The 22,642-nt window shown below is 37.4% G+C and overlaps 1 protein-coding gene across 7 annotated transcripts in view; it reads left to right on the forward strand.

The window, feature by feature from the left end:
* The window catches only part of RAB28 (RAB28, member RAS oncogene family), a 110,396-nt gene that overhangs the window by 18,978 nt on the left and 68,776 nt on the right, over positions 1-22,642 (forward strand). For all 7 annotated transcript variants that reach the window (XR_003607011.2, XM_028089324.2, XM_028089291.2 and 4 more), the window contains exon 4: positions 9,417-9,546. Coding sequence is in view for 6 of the 7 variants with exons in the window: in XM_028089324.2 (XP_027945125.1) it covers positions 9,417-9,546 (130 nt within the window). In the remaining variant the exon portion in view is untranslated. The remainder of the gene's footprint in view (positions 1-9,416; positions 9,547-22,642) is intronic.

Below are 22,642 nucleotides of genomic sequence, written 5' to 3' on the forward strand. Positions count from 1 at the left end.
GGTCAGAGTTGAAACTGAAAATTCTAGAACACTTCTGTGTTTTAATGTCTTTTTGGTTTTCTCATTTTCCCTTTTCAGATTTTGACCACATTGAAGTAGGTCAGAACTGATGAAAGACTGTCATGTTAGGAGCAAAGATGGAATCATAGTTTTTTACATTAAGTGTTATTGAGAATGGGGTTTATGAACAGATGTTTGGGTTGGTGGATAGCTAGATAAATGAAAGGCATTTATCCTTCTGCCTTTCTTATGAGTTCTGGAAGATTCATAGGTATTGCTCTCTGAAAAATATTGGACACACTGATCTAGATCAGGAATTGGCAAACTTTTCCTTAGAGAACCAGATAGAAAATATTTTAGGTTTCACAAGCCATACTCTCTCTGTTGTAGCTACTCAGTTCCGCAGTTGTAGTACAAAAGGAGCCATTGATAATGCTTAAACAAATAAGTATGACTGTATTTCAATGGAAGTTTATTTACAAATATGAACTTTGAGTTGAATTTGACCTTGGGGCCATAGTTTACCAATTCTTGTAGTATTTAATTTAATTTTTTTTAAAAAAAGACTGTGTTTATTTATTGGAGAGAGAAAGGGAGAGAGAGAGTGCATGAGTTGGGGGGAGCAGTAGAGGGAGAAGGAGAGGGAGAGGGAGAAGCAGACTCCCCGCTGAACAGGGAGCCTCATGCGGGGCTCAATCCCAGGACCCTGGGACAGTGACCTGAGCCGAAGGCAGACACTTAACTGACTGGGCCACCCAGGTGCCCCAATTTTTTTTAAAGTAGGCTCCATGCCAAGCGTGGAACCCAGTGTGGGGCTTGAACTCATGACCCTGAGCTGAGATCAATAGTAGGAGGCTTAACTGACTGAGCCAACCACACAACCCTGTAGTATTTAATTTTTATTCCATAGCTCTGATCTAGTACTGATCATAAAGAGATGGTGGCCATGTTTTATTTGCATATTCTATAATGTTCACATATTGATCCATGTTGAGATGAAGATTTTCATGTATTGATTTAGAAGAGTTCCAAAAATCTTAAGGTGTAAGAGACATCATAGGTCAATGGCTCAATCTATGAGTGTAAAAACTACCTCAAAGTTGACTTGAAAATGTGATTCTTATTCACTCAGAATAATAAAAAATTCCCAGCAATTATGTAATATGTTAGTTTTTAAGTAAGTCTATTTTTATTACTTCACATAATCATATAGACATGGCAAGTATTATAGAGGTGGATGACAGAAGCATTGCTCAAGATCAGTAGATGGGAGGAAAGATGGCGGAGGAGTAGGGGACCCTGTTTCAACTGGTCTCCAGAATTGAGCTGGGTATCTACCAGACCACTCTGAGCACCCATGAAATCAGTCTGAGATGTAAGATCTGGATCTCTACAAACAGAATATTGCAGACGGTTGGTTTCGAGGCACTAAGCGGGGAGCTGTGATTCCGAGGGCAGATACCGGAGGATAAACTGCAGTGGGAGGGTGCCTGGCCATGGGGATCCTACACTGCCGGTGAGCGACAGCCTTGCGCGCTGGAGACAGGGCACGGACTTGCAGACCGGTAGTGGTGGGGAAAGGACTTGAGGGCAGCCCCTGGGGATGAAACCCGCGGCGGGGTCGTGCGATCTGGGGGCGGCTGGTGGTTTTAGAAGCACAAAGGGCAGAGACGTGCTCCGACCTGGAGGCAGGACTGGGGGTGCTGCGGAGGGGCGGACAACCCAGGCCGCTGCAGTTTATAGCAGCATGGACAGAAATGGAGACGGTGTGGCCTGGAGAGCTCACTGAAGAACAGACTGTGGTCTCTCTGCTCTGAGGCAGAGGGTTGGAAACGGTCTTTTCTGCTCTGACTTGCGGAAGAGACGCAGAAAGCCGCCAGAAAACAAAAGTCCCAAAAACTGATTCCCGCTGAGCCCATCCCCCGCCACAGGGGGTCAGGGCAACTCTGCCCAAACAGGGATTTACTGCCTGAGTAACAGTGCGGCAAGGCCCCTCCCGCAGAAAACAAGAGGCCAGCAACCCTAAGGTCCCAAGAAAACAGGTGCATCTTGCTTGGGTTCTGGTCAATAATTTGGACTCTTATACATTCCCTCAACCACCCATCAACAGAATGACTAGGAGGAGGAGCCCCCCACATAGAAAAGACTCAGAGATTATGACTTATGCTGCAGATTTACAAATGGACAGATGTCGGAGATGGAATTCAGGCTAGCAATTGTGAAGACAGTGGCTAGAATGGAGAAATCAATTAATGGCAACATAGAGTCTCTAAGGGCGGAAATGAAAGCTGAATTGGCAGAACTTAAAAACACTATCAATGAGATCCAGTCCAATCTAGATAATCTAACAGCTAGGGTAACTGAGGCAGAAGAACGAATAAGCGACCTGGAAGACAATATAATAGATAAAAAGGGAAAAGAGGAGGCCAGGGAAAAACAACTCAGAATCCATGAAAATAGAATCAGAGAAATAAGTGACACCATGAAGCGTTCCAATGTCAGAATAATTGGAATCCCGGAGGGAGTGGAGAGAGAGAGAGGACTGGAAGATGTATTTGAGCAAATCGTAGCTGAGAACTAACCTGATCTGGGGAATGAAACAAACATTCCCGTCCTAGAGGCAGAGAGGACCCCTCCCAAGATAAGGAAAACAGGCCAACAACCCTGGCATGTAGTAGTAAAACTTGCAAATCTTAGAACCAAGGAAACCATCTTAAGGGCAGTTAGGGGGAAGAGATTCCTTACGTACAGAGGGAGGAACATCAGAATAACGTCAGACCTATCCACAGAGACCTGGCAAGCCAGAAAGGCCTGGCAAGACATATTCAGGGTACCAAATGTGAAGAACATGCAGCCAAGAATGCTTTATCCAGCAAGGCTTTCATTTCGAATGGATGGAGAGATGCAGAGGTTCCACGACCGGCAGAAAGTGAAAGAACAAGTGACCACTAAGCCGGCCCTGCAAGAAATATTAAGGGGGGTTCTATAAAAGGAGAAAGACCCCAAGAGTGATATACAACAGAAATTTACAGGGACAATCTACAAAAACGGCATCTTCGCAGGCAACACGATGACAGTTAATTCATATCTTTCAATAATCACTCTCAACGTGAATGGCCTAAATGCTCCCATAAAACGGCACAGGGTTGCAGATTGGATAAAAAGACAGGACCCATCCATATGCCGCCTACAAGAGACTCATTTTGAACCTAAAGATACATCCAGACTGAAACTGAAGGAATGGAGATCTATCTTCCATTCCAGTGGACCTCAAAAGAAAGCTGGGGTAGCAATTCTTATATCAGACAAATTAGATTTTAAACTAAAGTTTGTAGTTAGAGACACAGAAGGACACTGTATCATTCTTAAAGGGTCTATCCAACAAGAAGATCTAACAATTGTAAGTGTCTATGCCCCCAACAAGGGAGCAGCCATCTACATAAGCCAACTGTTAACCAAAATAAAGAGTCATATTGATAACAATACGTTAATTGTAGGAGACCTCAATACTCCACTCTCAGCAATGGACAGATCATCTAAGCAGAAAATCAACAAGGAAACAAGAGCTTTGAATGATGCACTGGGTTGGATGGACCTCATAGATATTTACAGAACATTCCACCCTAAAACAACAGAATACTCATTCTTCTCGAGCGCACATGGAACTTTCTCCAGAATAGACCACATACTGGGTCACAAATCAGGTCTCAACCAATACCGAAAGATTGAGATCATTCCCTGCATATTCTCAGACCACAGTGCTTTAAAACTGGAACTCAATCACAAGAAAAAATTTGGCAGAAATTCAAACACTTGGAAGCTAAACACCACTCTGCTCAAGAATGTTTGGGTCAACCAGGAAATCAAAGAAGAACTTAAAACAATTCATGGAAATCAATGAGAACGAAAACGCATCAGTCCAAAACCTATGGGATACTGCAAAGGCGGTTCTAAGGGGGAAATACATAGCCATCCAAGCCTCACTCAAAAAAACCAGAAAAATCCCGAATTCACCAACTAACTCTACACCTTAAAGAACTAGAGAAAAAGCAACAAATGATGCCTAACCCACGCATTAGAAGAGAAATAATTAAAATCAAAATGGACATCAATGAATTAGAAACCAGAAACACAGTAGATCAGATCAATGAAACTAGAAGTTGGTTCTTTGAAAGTATAAGATCGATAAACCACTGGCCAGACTTATCCAAAAGAAAAGAGAAAGGACCCAAATTAATAAAATTAGGAATGAAAGGGGAGAGATCACGACTAACACCAAGGAAATAGAAACAATTATTAGAAATTATTATCAACAACTATATGCCAATAAACTGAGCAATCTGGATGAAACGGAGGCCTTCCTGGAAACCTATAAGCTGCCAAGACTGAAACAGGAAAAAATTGACAACCTGAATTGGCCAGTAACCCCTAGTGAGATTGAAGCAGTGATCAAAAACCTCCCAAAAAACAAGAGTCCAGGGCCTGATGGATTCCCTGGGAAATTCTACCAAACATTCAAAGAAGAAATAATACCTATTCTACTGAAGCTGTTTCAAAAAATAGAAACAGGGAAAACTTCCAAACTCATTCTATGAGGCCAGCATTACCTTAATCCCCAAACCAGGCAAAGACCCCATCAAAAAGGAGAATTTCAGACCGATATCCCTGATGAATATGGATTCCAAAATCCTCAACAAAATCCTAGCTAATAGGATCCAACAATACATTAAAAGGATCATCCACCACGACCAAGTGGGATTTATCCCTGGGATGCAAAGGTGGTTCAACATTCGCAAATCAATCAGTGTGATAGAATACATTAATAAGAGGAGGGAGAAGAACCATATGGTCCTCTCAATTGATGCAGAAAAAGTATTTGACAAAATACAACATCCTTTCTTGATTAAAACTCTTCAGAGTATAGGGATGGAACATTCCTCAAGTTCATAAAATCCATCTATGAAAAACCCACAGGGAATATCATCCTCAATGGGGAAAAGCTGAGAGCCTTTCCCTTAAGATCAGGAACATGTCAAGGATGCCCACTCTCGCCACTGTTGTTCAACATAGTACTAGAAGTCCTAGCCACAGCAATCAGACAACAAAAAGAAATAAAAGGTATTCAAATTGGCAAAGAAGACGTCAAACTCTCTCTTTTCGCAGACGACATGATACTTTATGTGGAAAACCCAAAAGACTCCACCTCCAAATTACTAGAACTCATACAGCAATTCAGTAATGTGGCAGGGTACAAAATCAATGCACAGAAATCAGTTGCTTTCTTATACACTAACAGCGCAACTGTAGAAAGAGAAATTAGAGAAATGATTCCATTTACAGTAGCACCAAAAACCATAAGATACCTCGGAATAAACCTAACCAAAGAGGTAAAGGATCTATACTCTAGGAACTACAGAACACTCATGAAGGAAATTGAAGAAGACACAAAAAGATGGAAAAAATTCCATGCTCATGGATCGGAAGAATAAACATTGTTAAAATGTCTATGCTACCCAGAGCAATCTATACGTTCAATGCCATCCTGATTAAAATTCCAATGACGTTTTTCAAGTTGCTGGAACAAACAATCCTAAAATTTGTATGGAATCAGAAAAGAACCCGAATCGCCAAGGAAATGTTGAAAAAGAAAAACAAAGCTGGGGGCATCACGTTGTCTGATTTCAAGCTATATTACAAAGCTGTGATCACCAAGACAGCATTGTACTGGCACAAAAACAGACATATAGACCAATGGAACAGAATAGAGAACCCAGATATGGACCCCCCAACTCTATGGTCAAATAATCTTTGACAAAGCAGGAAAAAACATGCAATGGAAAAAAGACAGTCTCTTTAATAAATGGTGCTGGGAAAATTGGACAGCCACATGTAGAAGAATGAAACTCGACCATTCTCTAACAACATTCACAAAGATAAACTCAAAAGTGGATGAAAGACCTCAATGTGAGACAGGAATCCATCAAGATCCTAGAGGAGAACATAGGCAGTAACCTCTTTGACATTGCCCACAGCAACTTCTTTCAAAATACATCTCCAAGAGCTAGTGAAACAAAAGCAAAGATGAACTTTTGGGACTTCATCAAGATAAAAAGCTTCTGCACAGCAAAGGAAACAGTCAACAAAACAAAGAGGTAACCCACAGAATGGGAGAAGATATTTGCAAATGACACTACAGATAAAGGGCTTGTATTCAAGATCTATAAAGAACTTCTTAAACTCAACACCCAAAAAACAAATAAGTCAAAAAGTGGGCAGAAGATATGAAAGGACACTTCTCTGAAGAAGACATACAAATGGCTAACAGACACATGAAAAAATGTTCATCATCATTAGCCCTCAGCGAAATTCAAATCAAAACTACATTGAGATACCACCTTACACCAGTTAGAATGGCAAAAATGGACAGGGAAAGAAACAACAAATGTTGGAGAGGTTGTGGAGAAAGGGGAACCCTCTTACACTGTTGGTGGGAATGCAAGTTGGTACAGCCACTTTGGAAAACAGTGTGGATGTTCCTCAAAAATTTGAAAACAGAGCTACCCTATGACCCAGGAATTGCACTCCTGGGTATTTACCCCAAAGACACAGATGTAGTGAAAAGAAGGGCCATATGCACCCCAATGTTCACAGCAGCAATGTCACAATAGCCAAACTGTGGAAAGAGCCGAGACGCCCTTCAACAAATGAATGGATAAAGAAGATGTGGTCCATAGATACAATGGAATATTACTCAGCCATCAGAAAGGATGAAAACCCAACTTTTACATCAACATGGATGGGACTGGAGGAGATTATACTAAGTGCAATAAGTCAAGCAGAGAAAGTCAATTATCATATGGTTTCACTTATTTCTTGAACATAAGGAATAGCATGGAGGACACTAGGAGAAGGAAGGGAAAAAAGAAGGGGGGGAATTGGAGAGAGAGATGAACCATGAAAGACTATGGACTCTGAGGAACAAACAGGGTTTTGTGTGGGGGTTGGTTAGCCCAGTGATGAGTATTAAGGAGGGCACGTATTGCATGGAGCACTGGGTGTTATATGAAAACAATGGATTGTGGATCACCACATCAAAAACTAATGATGTATTGTATGGTGACTAACATAACATAATAAAATTAAAAAAAAAAATCAGTAGATGGTAGGGCCAAGACTGCAGTCCAAGAGCAATCTGACTTTCAGGGCAGAGCTGTTGTAACACAATATATTGTATCATTCAAATCAACTCGAGGTGGAATCAGTAGATTGAAGATTAGTGTTCTTCAAAGGCCAATTCTGAGGCATTTTTCTTTTCTTTTTTAAAGATTTTATTTATTTATTTATTTATTTATTTATTTATTTATTCATTCATTCATTCATTCATTCATTTGAGAGATCACGGATGTGTGTGCACACAGGAGAGGTAGAGGGGGAGGGAGAGGAAGAGGGAAAGAATCCCAAGCAGATTCCACCAAATGCAGAACCCAACTCCGGGGCTTGATCTCATGACCCAGAGGTCATGACCTGAACCAAAACCAAGAGCCAGATGCCCAACTGACTGAGCTGCCCAGGTACCCCTGGGGCATTATTCTTAATAGGAAAAGGGAACTTATGCTGATTATTTCAAATAATTTTGAGTTGGGCATTATTTCAAGGCATTTGGGAAGACAGAAAGAAATAAATCAGACAAATGATTTTGCATAAATATTATAGAATATTTAAACTGGAAGGGATCTTAGAGACCATTTACTTCCAGTGATCTAATTTTAGAGGCAAACAACCTGAGACCCAGAGAAGATAAGTGACTTGGGAGCCAGTGTAATTTAAAAGAGCACTGTGCTAGAAAGTTGTAAGGGTAGTGTGCTGGAACTGGCTTGAGAAAGTCAGTTGTTTAAATTTTGGGAATTTTTGTGAGCCCTTTGTTGAATACATTCATGATTAAAAATTAGATATAAATGCATAAATTATACTAAAAACAAAGACATATGCTCAAATGCATTCTTTACTAATTATTTTAACATATATTTTTGTTATCTATTTTCTTGAAATTATTTAGTGTAACTGTATGGTACAGATGCATTATGGTAGTGTCTAGTGTAACTGTATGGTGCAGATGCAATATGGTGGTGTCCTACCCAGTTCTGTTCAGTGAAGTGCCATCAGTTGCTTGAAAATGGCCCTAGGGGAGTATTTACCCCACAGAAATAGGCAAATGCTACAAATCACACTTTGCAATTCCCTACCCCCACCACAACAATAGCCAGTTGATTAACCTTTACCGGCATATCACTAGCCATCACTTTTGTGTTCTATACTTGTCTGTTTATGTGCCTGACCTTGCTGCAAGACTGTGAGTTTCTTGAGGTTTGTTATTTATACCCATAGGACCCAGCACAGTGCTGGGCAAATAGTTGGCAGACAAGTGCTTATAGAGTGAATTCATATTCTTTCAGCTCTTGATTCGTATCTGGCTTCATCACTTGCCTAGCTGTATGACCTTGGTTATTGTAACCTCTCTTTATTAGTAAAATGAGAATAAGAATACCAGTGTTGCATTATTGTTGTAAGGACTAATGAAGAGATCTAAATATATGTCTAGATACATAGTAGGTACAAAAATGTAGTTAAAATTTATGATTACAACCAAAGAAGAAGGAGACATAAATGCTATTAGGGTCCAGACTTATACTGTATGCAGAGCTTTGTATTAAGTGTTTGACCACAAACTGGATGAGAATCAAGAATGTGGCACTGTTATATTTGTGTGTGTACATACTTCTTCTTCTTCCCACACAAAATAATGGGATATATTAAAAGGAATATGATATATAAGAGGCAGGAAGCAATCCCTCTGTTATATTTGGCTTTGTTCAGGCTCTTATTACAGTATCATGTCCAGTTTTACATTGCTCATTTTAAAGAGGATGTCAAAAAACTGTGTGTAGTGTGTCCTGGGAAGAACCCAACAACTATGATTAAAGGGATAGAAAATAGGTCCTTTGAGCCAAGTTTAAGGAATTGAGTTTGTTTATTCTGGAAAGGGGACAGTAAAGGAGTTACTTAACTATCTTCAAGTACATGAAGGGTTATTATGAGGAGGATACTCTCATGTTGTTCTCCAAATGCACAGAGGCCCAAAAGAGGAAATCGACTTATTTCATTTAAAGAAAATTGTGTTAAACACTAAAATTGACTATCAAGGGATGTCATGGAATCTCCTTTTTTGAAATATTGAAAAAGAGCAGCAGTAGATGGTTATTTATTGAAAGGTTTACATGTTTGACCTCATGAAAGTTACAGGCAGGATTGTAGACCTTGCAGCTTTTTCACCTCTATGATAGTTTTCTTGTATTCATTGTAACTTACCATGCATATGCCAGGTATCTTACAAAGTTTCTGTAACTCTTTTGTGACAGGGAATCCTCTTGGTATATGATATTACAAATTATCAAAGCTTTGAGAATTTAGAAGACTGGTATTCTGTGGTGAAGAAAGTGAGCGAGGAGTCAGAAACTCAGCCACTGGTTGCCTTGGTGGGCAATAAAAGTAAGTTATTAATGCTTATTTATGTGTAGTAACTTATTTGCCTATCCTGTAATCTTTATTCCTACAAAAACCTTGATGTTTAGAAACATAAAAGATACAGCTTTCCTGGAGTAAGTACATTGCTGGAGGAGAACATTTTTAAAGATGTATACAGTCTTTTCAATAACAGTTTTGATGCTTGATCCTTCATAACTGCTCTGCTGCTTTGGCCAGTTCCTGTTCAGGTAAGTTCTGTTCTGACCGCGTGTGTTTTGGCTTCCTGTGGTCTGAGGAAGCAGCATGGACTATTAAGAACAGCAACACAGCTGCAGATTTTATGATACTGCACTACAGCTTCAGCTCTGCCCCAGAGATTTTGAGAGATAGATTTCATTAAATGGTCCCCTTTTCTAGGAAAGAAAGCAGTGTCTGGGTGGAATTTTGTGTGCATTGTTCCTTGCTCGCATCTCTCATAAACTTCTCTTTCTAAATTTTTGGGGTTTGCTCTAAAATGTAGATAATTTTTTTTTTTTTTTTTTTAAGGAAGAGTGTATTGGGGGATGAGTAGTGCTTGGTAGAAATGGTGGATAAGTAATTTTTGAGATCTGTCTCTTGGGCTATGATATACCGCATATAAAATTATAAGACTGAATTTAGTACAGGACTGTTAGTTGGTTCATAGTCCTACAGTGCAGTTACCTGGAAAAGGAGACATTAATAAGGGTTTTTAAATATATAAAATACTATGATATGACCTAATCTTCTACAACTATTTGAGGTCAGAAAAAGAGAAAATGAATTTAAATTATACCATGGAGGATTTAGGTCAGGAACAGTTTCCTGACTACAAGCGTTGTTAAACCAATACCCAAGTATACTACCACGAGAATTATCTTCTCCAAAGGTCTTTAAAAGTATAGTGCATTTTTTTCTGTGTAATTATTTAGGAAATAGTACTTCCTAAAGGACTAAACCAAGATTTCTTCATTATGTGGTTTTGCACACTTAGATGAACATTTAATAAATCCAAGCCTTACTTTAAAATCATTATAAAACAGGTGTGGATACCATTTCTCTGAAGAGTTAAAAATAGACATTTTATAATACCTTTTTAGAAAATAGTATTATATATCATGAAATGGATGTCTTGGGTAAAAGATACAGTTTTTTAAAGCTTTAGTTTAATTTTGCTCTTCTGTAAATATTTCTAATTGAATGAATCAGATGCTTTTAAATTCATTGAAATTCTCCTTTAAAAAGTTTTGATGACCTTAGGTTCTCTTTCTGAGTGCAGCTTTCATTTTAAGAGATCATTTCTTAGTTACCATGTTACTGAAGCACTGGCTTGTATTATGGTTAAATTTGTGCTTTATTAGCAGTTTCTCATCACCTTTTAGGAAATTATAGAGTAAGAAAGGGATGGGGGTTGAGACTTGTTTTCATTTCTTTCAAGACATAATATCTGACTACCATCTGGAGTAATGGTATAGTGGTGCATAATTATATACATTATGTGTTTATGTGGTCCTATGAGGCATCTGCCATTGGTCACTGTCAAAGAGAGGCCGTCAGATTGGATGGGCTTTTGGACTGTGCTGGTGATGCCATTCCTAAGTTTTTAAAAACAAACGTTTATATAAGTTATATGAATTTATGAACAAAATTATTACAGTGTAATGTTTGAGATTTAATAGCATAAGAAGTTGAATTTTTTAGCTTTTGGCTTAGCTCTAACCCCTTCCTTGTATTTATAATACTCTCTTTCAGAATGAGATCATAGAATAAAGTATGCAGTCACACAGAATGTTACATTTATAAAATGAAGAGATTATAAGATGAACATTTTCCTGGATATTATTTATTGCATAATCTGTCACTGGCCTGATTTCATATGGTCATGTAGGTCTTGAAATCTGTGTTTCCAAGTTGATGTTACATTAGTATAGTAGTGTATACTTATCTTCTGTTTGGGGGGACAAAATTATATTAAAAAGCAAAGATTTTACAGATGGATTAAAGGGAAAGCAAAAGAAACATGATGGGAAGACATCTGAAACTGGATTATTATGTTCCTTATCTACAGAGAGTCATCTTCTACCTAAATGTGCTTTTTAAAACTCATCATTGTGTCCTGTTCTTTGCAACTTAGAAAGTTGCAAAATAGAAAGCATATGTTGAAAAGATATATGTATAGGCTATGAAAATATTGGCAGCAGGAGCCAACTTTTATTGCATTTTTAAAAAGGTTTTATTTATTTATTTTAGAGTATGTGTGTGTGTGAGCGAGCGAGCTGGGGTTGGGGGCAGACGGTGAGGGAGAGAGAGAGAATCCCAAGCAGACTCCATGCCGAGTGAGGAGCCAGACATGGGACTGCATCCCACAACCCATGAGGTCATGACTTGAGCTGAAATCACGAGTCTGACACTTAACCGACTGAGCCACCTAGACAACCCAGCAGTAGCCAATTTTTAGCCAAAATTTAGCAGAGGGATAGGATAGACAGAAAATTTCTATACAGGGAGAGAGAGGGAGCGAGAGAAGGAAGGAGGGAGGAAGAGAAAGGGAGGAAGTGGAGAGGGAGTGTGCATATGTGTGTGTATGTGTGAATCTGTTTTATAGGAAGAGCTTATAATGTTATAAGGTCATTTGTTTTTTATTAAAATATAGTAAACTCACAGAAATTTGGGCTAAGGATTGAAGATAGTCTTAGGTAAGGATGAATTATGGGTTTATTTTTATTAAAAACTGTGTTTTATTATGTTTAAATATAATGCATAACTAGAATAGGTTAATGAAGTAGCCAGTAGAGGAAGGGATTTGCTTTTATGAAATAGAATTGTTAACAATTAAATTATTTCAGTGTATAATTTTTAAGACAAATTTATTTTAGTCTGTATTCTATTCTGAAAGGGTCTAAGACACTAGTTAGTATTTTCTTTGTACTATTTAAGATTTTATTTATTTATTTATTTTTAAAAGATTTTATATATTTACCAGAGAGAGAGAGAAAGCATGCACAAAGGGAGAAAAAGCAGCAGACCCCCACTGAGCGGGGAGCCTGATGCGGGGCTCTATCCTAGGACCCTGGGATCATGACCTGAGCCAAAGGCAGATGCTTAACTGACAGGCGCTCCTGTACTATTTAAATTTGTATTGAGTTATGGTTAAGATCATAGGGCTTTGAATTTCGGCATACTTTGCTTTTATAAGCCCAATTTCTTCACTTAACAGCAGTGTGACATCAGACTTTGTATCTAGATACCTCAACTTCTTCATTTGCAGGTAAGGATGATAGCTGCTGTCTGGTAAAGTTGGTTTAAAGATTAAATGAGATATTACATGGAAAGCACTTAGCCTGTGACCTGTATACTGTAAGTGCTCAATAACCATTATCATCATCGTTACTGTCATTCATAATAGTCTTTTAAAAATACTGACTGTAGCTTCAGTTTGATCACAAATTACAAATTAGTAGAGCTGAAACAGATCTTTTACAAAAGTGGCCTGGAGGTAAAGGTTCCTAGAGAATCCCTTTGTCATCATCTTATGTCTTGGGTTTTTGTTTTCTCTGTTTTTTTTTAGATCGATACTTCTCGTACCATATGATGGGTGGGGCAATTCAGTTCAAAACATTCTGGAGTGCTAGCAATGTGTATTCAGTTAGACGTTCATTTGCACAAAGGCTGAGACAAAGAGAGTGCTTAAGGAGTGATAGGGACCTCTTAGCCTTAATTTTAACCTTTAATTAATTAGTCTTAATTTTATTCTTTTGCTTAGCTGCCTTCAAGTTTTCTAAAAATTTGAATGCCTTTCTTTTGCTCTGTTTGGTTGTTGGGATTAATAAGTATAATTATGTCCAAATCTTCATGGAAGGCCCTACTTTTCCCTAGCAAGGTAAGCATAAATTCCTGATAGGTAACTTCCAAAATGGGAACGAGGGTAAGTCATCTACTTATTCGTGAACTTACAGAAGTTCTTTTGAAGTTTGATGGTGTCTGTAGCCCGATGTGGAATGAAACAACTGATAGGCACCTGGAAACCATTCTATTACCATCTGAGGCAATTTCTGCAATTCACAGAGCCAGATCTATGAGGTCTGGTAGCTGATTTCCTGGCCTTCAAAGTCTTGCTCTCTTACTTGATCAGAGACTGCACTGTGAAGCCTCAGCGTTTTCTATTTATGTCTGCTTCTGGGCTTATTACAGGTGGACCTGGCCGTGGCCTAACACACCATCATCACCTCTCATGTGAGTTATTGCAGTAGCTTCCTAACGGTCCCTCCTGCTTCTGGCTTTGCTCTCCTACAATCCCAGTTCCCAAATGGCAAATCATGTTATTATGACTCTTCTAGTGCTTTCTCATCACACTTAGAATGAATTCCAAACTCCTCATCCAAATTTACCAAGCACTAGGTGATCGGACTCCTACCTGCCTCTCAGACCTCTTCTTCTGTGTGTTCCCTTGCCACTAGATGCTAAGGCACACTTGTCTTTTTTTTCTGTACTTAAAACATTCTAAGTTAATTTGTACCATAGGGTTTCTTCTGCTTGAAATACTTCTGGTCTCTGCTGGACTGGCTCCACTTTATCATTTGGATCTCATCTTAAATGTCATCTCCTCAGAGTTCCCTTTCTCGGCCACTCAGTGTGAACAGGCCATGCAGTCCCTTTCTCTCAGGACGTTCAGTTTCACTTACCTGTGGAGCTTCAGTGCCATCTGATGCTGTTCTTGTTTGTTTCTTGTCTGCCCCTCCCCACTAAAATCTAAGCTCAACGAAACCTAAGGACCTCATCACTGAGAAGAGTGCCTGAGTGAGTGAATACTGAATGAATGAATAAAAGCCTTTTCATGAAGCCTCCATTGAAATCAGAAGTGTTTATGGCCCGGGATGTGTTATTAAGGGAAAATGCTTTTCTTAATGAGGAAAAATACATGTGTAGATACAGGGAATCTGTTAGATGGCCTTTGGACCCCACTGGCCTACTGATTTCCACCTTGGTGAATATGTCAGAGAGTTTCTTAGGAAGTATATTGAAGTTATATTGTGCTGGATCATGTATGAGATAAAATGTCGTAGATTTTATATCATTATTTTAAGTTAAATAAATATAAAAGAATTAAGAATTTTGCTTTTTCCTAATGCGATTTTTACGTAATGGTAGAAACCTACACTTTTGACTTTTTATTTTTTTTTAATTTTTGTGTTTAATTCCAAAAACCATCTACATTAAAGTTATAGTTTTAATTTTTCTTTCAGTGTTTTAGGAAAGGCTCCCATTGAAATGAAATGAACATTCAGGAATATTAATTTTTTAAAAGATTAATTTTAAATTCAATCCATGTTTTATAAGCACATGGCATTTTAATTTGTCATTTTGTTATTTTCTATCTTTAAGCTGTTATGTTTTCCTACTATCTGATCCATCAGCTAGTTTCTCCCCTGACTAGCTAACATTCTCAGTTGGATAGATTGTAAACAGAAATTAACAGGGGTTGCATAGAAGCTGCCCTCTTCCTGATTTATAGCTTCTTAGTTAGTGGAGGGGTGGTGGTTATCAGTAACTTGTATTGGGGGTAGGAATTATCACGCTCTGGGATAGAGTGGATGGATGAATGATTTCTGCTCTTAAAGATATTAACCAGATCCTTTCCCAAATAAAGACTAATAACTCAGATTTTTAAACAATCTTCATGACAGATGAGGGCATAGAGGAGAGTGCATCAACACTAATTAACAATGTTGAGTGTATATTCTTCTTAACAGTGATTGATTGTTCTTGGAGTGCTATCTCTGCTCAGGAAGTGATGTTTTACACTGCAAGGTTCAAAGGTTACATTTTAATGTACTCTGTAGTTGTGTTCCCTGAACGCAATGGAAATGTATTAGTAAAACAAGTAAATTTCAAGTTGGAAAATTTAACTGATGCCCTCAATAAAATTATCACAAAATTTTTAAAAGATTATTCTTTATTCTTAGTGTAAGAAGAGTATAAGAAATGGTTATACATTCAGCTTGAAAAACTTCATGGGAATTTACACAAATGTGCTTGCTTATCCTGTGACTCTTTTTGAGTGTTCAAAATTCTTATTTTATCTGGAGAGTGGAAAATGTGAAGTACGTAACATTTACTTTGATTCCTGTTTTGAAGGATTCATATCAACTTCTATAAAAGTTATCATCTACAATATTATAACAAAGTGAATGAGTGAGTCATTATCAGTTTGCTTGAGAGAGTTTATTATTTATATAAAGCATGAACAGAAACTCTTTTGAGAATTTGAAAAGTTCATTCTGTTTATACTTTGTGAATTAAAACATTCTGCCTCCTTGCCCATTTATTTTAATACTTTGGTTCTGTTTTGTTCTGGGAATAGTAATCCCAAAGTATCAGATCCAAGTGTCTTTTCAGATGGACTTTATATTTTTGTTTCTATTGCTTCATTTTTTTTCTTTTTTCTCTCTGCAGCATGTAAATTTGTTAACTAAAGCTATGATTATTTATTTACTGGAAGATGCTGAGAGCATCTATTCTGATACTGACAGCATCAGTAGTCTGTGTACTGAGAGAGTATTTTAACATATACTCTTAAAGCTGTTCTTTTGCATGACACTTCACACTCTTGATGTACTTTAAGAACATTTTTATAGTATTTCCAGTTCAGTTGGTGGTTCCAGTAGTTTTCTCAAATTAAATGCATAGGATTGCATTCAGACTGCTGTTAGGACTGATACTTATTGGGGAAGAAAATGTCAAATGAGTGCTTTTTCATAATACTTATCAAAATCACTTTTCACCAGACAGTTGTTGCAGTGATGTTATTATGTCATTTCATAATTACATTTTTTTAGATAGCTTCCTTCAGATCATTTGACAGTATTATAATGTCCTTAGCCTGAGAAGTATTAAGGTTTCTGTGGTTTGGTTTTGTTTGTTTGGGGGAATTGTATAAGCATTTCTGTCGTTACAATCTGTTTATGAAATTTCTGTTCATCTTCTCATGATAGAGAAACTTTATTAAATGCTAAAGAAAGGTCAGCCACTTTTCCTTTATGTAAATCTCTGATTTTAAAAATTAGAAGAAATGATTAAATATTAATTTTAATTTACTAAGTTACAATTATAAAATGTGTAGCTTTATAAAATTTATAAATTTTTAAAAAATTTATAGCTATAAAAACAGATTTCTTTGTGAAAAAGCAATTTAAATTTTTCATTAATGTAATTTAAGCCTCTTTAATAATTTATTTTAATTTTATTTACAGTGATTGTGGAACAAATCCAGTACAGTTTAAAGGAAGACTTAGAGTGGGGATCAGAAAACTTTAGCTTTTGTCCTGGGGCTGTCATTTTATCTGGTTACGTCACCTTGGGCAATTTACTTAATCACTTAGGATCATCCTTGTGCATAAAATGAGGGATTATACTTGGTAATCATAAGCGCCTTCTATTACTAAAATATGATGACTCAAACATATTTATTAATAAGTCTGCTTAATTGAACATATTTACTACCATATAATTTTAAAAGAGTTTAATTTTAACTTTATATGTCCTGTAGACCCTGTCTTCTTATCTTTGCAATGGTTTCTTAGGCTCATTTTATTCAGTTGTTAGATTATTAAGAATCTATTTTCTTTATACATGGATAGGTCCATATACCTAATCACAGTAATAATAATAACTAGCTAAGATTTATTGAATTCTTATTACTTGCTAGGCACACCTTGGAAATAGTGTCAACTTTGGAGTGTTTGGGGGGCTCTAAAAATAGCATTTCTTTTTAATTTAAAATTTTTCTTGAGCTTAGAATTTACTTTTTATTTTCTATGACATTATTTCCTAAAATTTCACATGATTGTCTAGTTTTTGCAGTATAAATAAGGTAGTTCAGCAGGTATTTCCTTTTTTTTTTTCCTATGTCTTCTCTCATTCATTCATTTCATTTAACAGTTAGTTATTGAGCCACATACCTGTCTAGGTGTTAGGGATACAGCAATGGAACAGACAAAAATTCTTGCCTTCATCTAGCCTGGTTCCAGTAGAGGAAGACAGTAAATAAATGAATAAGGAAATATATAATATGTTAAATGATGCTAAGTTTTGTATAGATAAAGCAGGGAAGGGAGAAAAAGGAAGACATGGAAGAAGGTGTTAAGATTTTAAATATGGTAGCAAGGAAAGTTTGAGAAGATGACATTTGAGCAAGGAGATAAAGGAAGAAAGAGAGAGTGCCACAGAGATATCTGCATGAAGAGTTATCCAAGTAGGAGGGAAGAGTAGGAAGAGTAGGAAGAGTAGTGAGATAGTATTTTGTTTTTTTCCCCCCTCTGGAACTCCAAGAAGGCGTGTGTGTGTGTGTGTGTGTGTGTGTGTGTGTGTGTGTGTGTGTGTGTGTGTGTGTGTGTGTTTGTGTTTGTAGCAGTGTGTGTAGCTATATGTAGGGAATAGTCAGTGAAAGAACAGTGTAGAACATGAAGTAAGATATAAAGAGGAAAGGGTCTAGAAAGAGGACAGATCAGGAAAGCCTTTGTAAGGGCTTCAACTTTTACTCTGTGTGAGGTGGAAAGCCACTAAGGGTTTTCAGTGGAGTGAAGTGACTTAACTTGAAAGGATCACTACAGTTCTTGTTGTGAGAATTTACTATAGTGGGTATGCATGGAAGCAAACTAAACAGATAAGAGGTTTTTGACATAATCCAGGTGAGAAATATTGGTGGTATGGAATAGGGTGACAGCAAGTAGAAGTAGTGAGAAGGAGTTGGCTTCTGGATACATTTTGAATGTAGGGGTGATAGATTTTCTCATAGATTGGTTGTGGAGTTAGAGGAGAGAAGAGGTTAAGATAATGCCAAGATTTTTGGCCTAGGCATCTGGAAGGCTAAAGTTCAATCTACTGACTTGAGAAAGAGTGCAGGAAGAACAATTTGGGGTGAGGATCACAAGTTTGCTTTTGGACATGGTAAGTTTGAGGTACTTACATTAATCATCTCTTTGGAGATATTTAATAGGTAGTTGGATATGTGAGTCTGAAGTTCAGGGGCAAGAGGAGGTCTAGAGATAAAAGTCTGGGAGTCAGCAACACATTGATGGTATTTAAATCCTGAGACTGGATGAACTTTACATAGGAGTGAGTATAAAAAGAGAAGAAGTCCAAAGATTGATCCTTGGGTTATAGCCATGTTTTTAAAGTTTGGGGAAATAAAGATCAGCAAAGGAATTGGAATGTGGCCAGTGGAGATCAGAGGAAAATTCTGAGACTGAAGTATACTGGAAGCCACATGTAAAGGTGTTTTAGGAAGGGGGTGATCAATAGATGAGGACCAAGAATGATTATTAGATTAAGTACGTAGAGGTGATGAGTGTTGACCTTGGCAAACAGGTTCATTGGAGTGGTGTGGGTGAAAGCTGAGTAGAGTGAGTTGAAGAGAGAAGGGAAGTCAATGAATTGTAGACAATGAATAGAAGCGATGTGTATACATAATGCCATTCTACAAGGGAGTTGGTAAATGGGGCAGCTGCTGGAGGGAATGTGGGTCAAAACTCGTGGTGTTTTTAAAGAATGGGAGATATTATAGCATGTTTTATGTTCATGGGAAGAGAAAGACATGGGGTATATGTGCAAATATCTAATGACATAAAATGCATGTCTTTGTATTGTTTCTGAGCTTGTTCTATTTTTAGATATAAGTTTGAATGAGTCATCTCCATTCCTTAATCTTCAATCTATTGCATTGATTCTGACTTAGTGAAAAAGTAGAACATGAGCAGTCTGTGAAGACTTTCCCAAATCTTAAACTCTTTAGAGTGTTGAGAGAAACGAATAAGTAGAAGAGGACTTGGACAGATACTAGGTAGTTTCTGTTTGTTTGTTTGTTTTTCTCCCAGTTGTCAAAATGCTGCATTTTACCTTCTCTTTATTTTTATTTTTTATTTTTTTAAAAAAATAATTACTAGCTATTTATTGCTTTTTAAACTGTGTGATTCTTCTAAAAAAGTCACCTTTTTTAGGGGAAAGCTCCCCCCCACCTGCAGTTATCTAGGTGTTCTTCAGTTGATGCTCCAGGAAGGCCTACTGCCTTGTTCATGGCAGTCATTCTAGTATCTAGCTTAGTCTCTGCACACAGGAAGTGCTCAATAGATACTTGTTATGAATGACTAGAAAAGTATTAATTCTCTATCTCAGTGAAAAATGGAACTACAGACTTTCTGAGATGATAAAGTGAAAATAATACTTTTCTGGCTTCTTTACACCTCTGACCCCAGATTTTTCTTTTTTTTAAATTTTATTTTATTATGTTATGTTAATCACCATACATTACATCATTAGTTTTTGATGTAGTGTTCCATGATTCATTGTTTGCGTATAATACCCAGTGCTCCATTCAATACGTGTCCTCTTTAGTACCCATCACCAGGCTAACCCATCCCCCCAACCCCCTCCCCTCTAGAGTTCTCAGTTTGTTTCTCAGAGTCCATAGTCTCTCATGGTTTATCTGCCCCTCCGATTTCCCCCTCTTCATTTTTCCCTTCCTACTATCTTCTTTTTTTTTTTTTAACATATAATGTATTATTTGTTTCAGAGCTACAGGTCTGTGATTCATCATTCTTACACAATTCACAGTGCTCACCATAGCACATACCCTCCCCAATGTCTATCACCCAGCCACCCTATCCCTCCCATCCCCCACCACTCCAGCAACCCTCAGTTGGTTTCCTGAGATTAAGAATTCCTCATATCTTTGAGATCATATGATACATTTTTTTTCTCTGATTATTTCGCTTAGCATAATACCCTCTAATTCCATCCACGTTGTTGCAAATGGCAAGATTTCATTTTTATTTTTTTGATGGCTGCATAATATTCCATTGTATATATATACAACATCTACTTTATCCATTCATCTGTCGATGGACATCTTGGCTCTTTCCATAGTCTGGCTATTGTGGACATTGCTGCTGTAAACATTGGGGTGCACGTACCTCTTTGGATCCCTACATTTGTATCTTTGTGATAAATACCCAGTAGTGCAATTCCTGTGTCATATGGTAGCTCTATTTTCAACTTTCTGAGGAACCTCCATACTGTTTTCCAGAGGGGTTGCACCAGCTTGCATTCCCACCAACAGTGTAGGAGGGTTCCTCTTTCTCCACATCCCCGCCAACGTCTGTCGTTTCCTGACTTGTTCATTTTAGCCATTCTGACTGGTGTGAGGTGGTATCTCATTGAGGTTTTGATTTGGATTTCCCTGATGCCGAGCGACGTTGAGCACTTTTTCATGTGTCTGTTGGCCATTTGGATGTCTTCTTTGGAAAACTGTCTGTTCATGTCTTCTGCCCATTTCTTGATTGGATCATTTGTTCTTTGGGTGTTGAGTTTGATAAGTTCATAATAGATTTTGGATACTAGCCCTTTATCTGATATGTCATTTGCAAATATCTTTTCCCATTCTGTTGGTTGTCTTTTGGTTTTGTTGACTATTTCCTTTGCTGTGCAATAGCTTTTTATCTTGATGAAGTCCCAGTAGTTCATTTTTGCCCTTGCTTCCCTTGCCTTTGGTGATGTTTCTAGGAAGAAGTTGTTGTGGCTGAGGTCAAAGAGGTTGCTGCCTGTGTTCTCCTCTAGGATTCTGATGGACTCCTGTCTCACATTTAGGTCTTTCATCCATTTTGAGTCTATTTTTGTGTGTGGTGTAAGGAAATTGACCCCAGATTTTTCAATCGGAAGAGGAGTTTAATATTTACAGACTCTGTGCTTATGAGTCACTACCACATCAGACCATGCAAGACACCTGCTATGTTACACACACAGTTCTTTTGAAAACAAAGTCCTAACTGTAATTAATCTCTTAATTTTCATACATAATTTTAGTTTAAAAAAGATGAGAAATTGTATTTTCCCTTATGGATATTTATGTTAGAGTGTGTTCTGGCACATAAATATCATCAATGCAGAGAGACAGTATAGAGAAGTGCTTAAGGGCACAGACCTCTAAGTAAGACCACTTAAGTTCAGATATGGGCTCATTTATTAATTGTTGGCTGTGGTAAGGTACTTACCATCTCTGTAGCTCAGTTTTCTCATCTGTAAAGTGGGAATAATAATAACATCTACTTTATAGGGAGGTTGTTGAAAGAGTTATATATATTTATATAAAGCCCCTAGAACCAGTGCCTGTATGTAACAGGTGCTATATGTATTAGCTCCTATTATTGTGTCTCTCACTGTTTCGTCAAATTCTGTCTTCTAGTTATGGATATTGGGAGGAGGTATTGCTAAGTATATATGTATATATATTTAAGGATTTAAAAATCAAAAACATTAAAAATTGTGTGCCGTGTCCTTGAAATACATAGATAATGATTAAAGTTTCAGTTATTATTAATGTTTGGAAGCTAGCCTTCATTTAACTTATATTTTAGAAATTATTTTTCTTAAAAATTATTTAAACTTGGTGGAGGTGATATGATTTTGATATCTAATCTCAATGGTGAAAGCTGGTGTACAGTTGCCGTGAATTTTTATCTCAAGTTTATTTTGCTATGTAGACATGTGTCTAATAAAAAAAAGATGCTGCATAAACCATGGTTTGAGTTTCAATGTGCTTCTGTTTTTGGTTGAGGTATAAATGTTATTTCTGGCTGTGTCCTTCATACTTACCTCTTCTTACAACAAATGGAAAGGCCTTTATTGTACCTGAGGGAATAGTTAATCCACAGTGGACATATGGTGGACAAAAGCTGAGTCTAGTGAATGAAATAAAATTATAAATGGTAAACATGTAAATGCTTGAAAAGTCTGGCAGCTATGAAAGGTAGAGTATTGTTTGAGATTAGCAAATTTGTGTGCAGCATAATAATTTTCTCAGCATGTTTCTATTGAATAGGTATATAGACATTCAGTTAAAAGATAGGTTCTTAACATATATAAAGCATATTTGTCTTTTTTATTGTTCATTAAGCTTTGTGATATGACTTTGATGTCAGCAATAGAGGTTGATGATCTCACATTTTTGGAAAGTTACTGCTCTTTTGATTGGGGGCAGTTAATTAGCATTAACCCAGAACAGCTCTTGGGCTTTATGGATTTGAGCATTATATGTGGTTGCACTGCTCCT

This window comes from Eumetopias jubatus, unplaced genomic scaffold, assembly GCF_037043125.1.
Source record: "Eumetopias jubatus isolate StellerSeaLion01/CBP00866 unplaced genomic scaffold, mEumJub1_p1.0 scaffold_2, whole genome shotgun sequence".
NCBI lineage: Eukaryota > Metazoa > Chordata > Mammalia > Carnivora > Otariidae > Eumetopias > Eumetopias jubatus.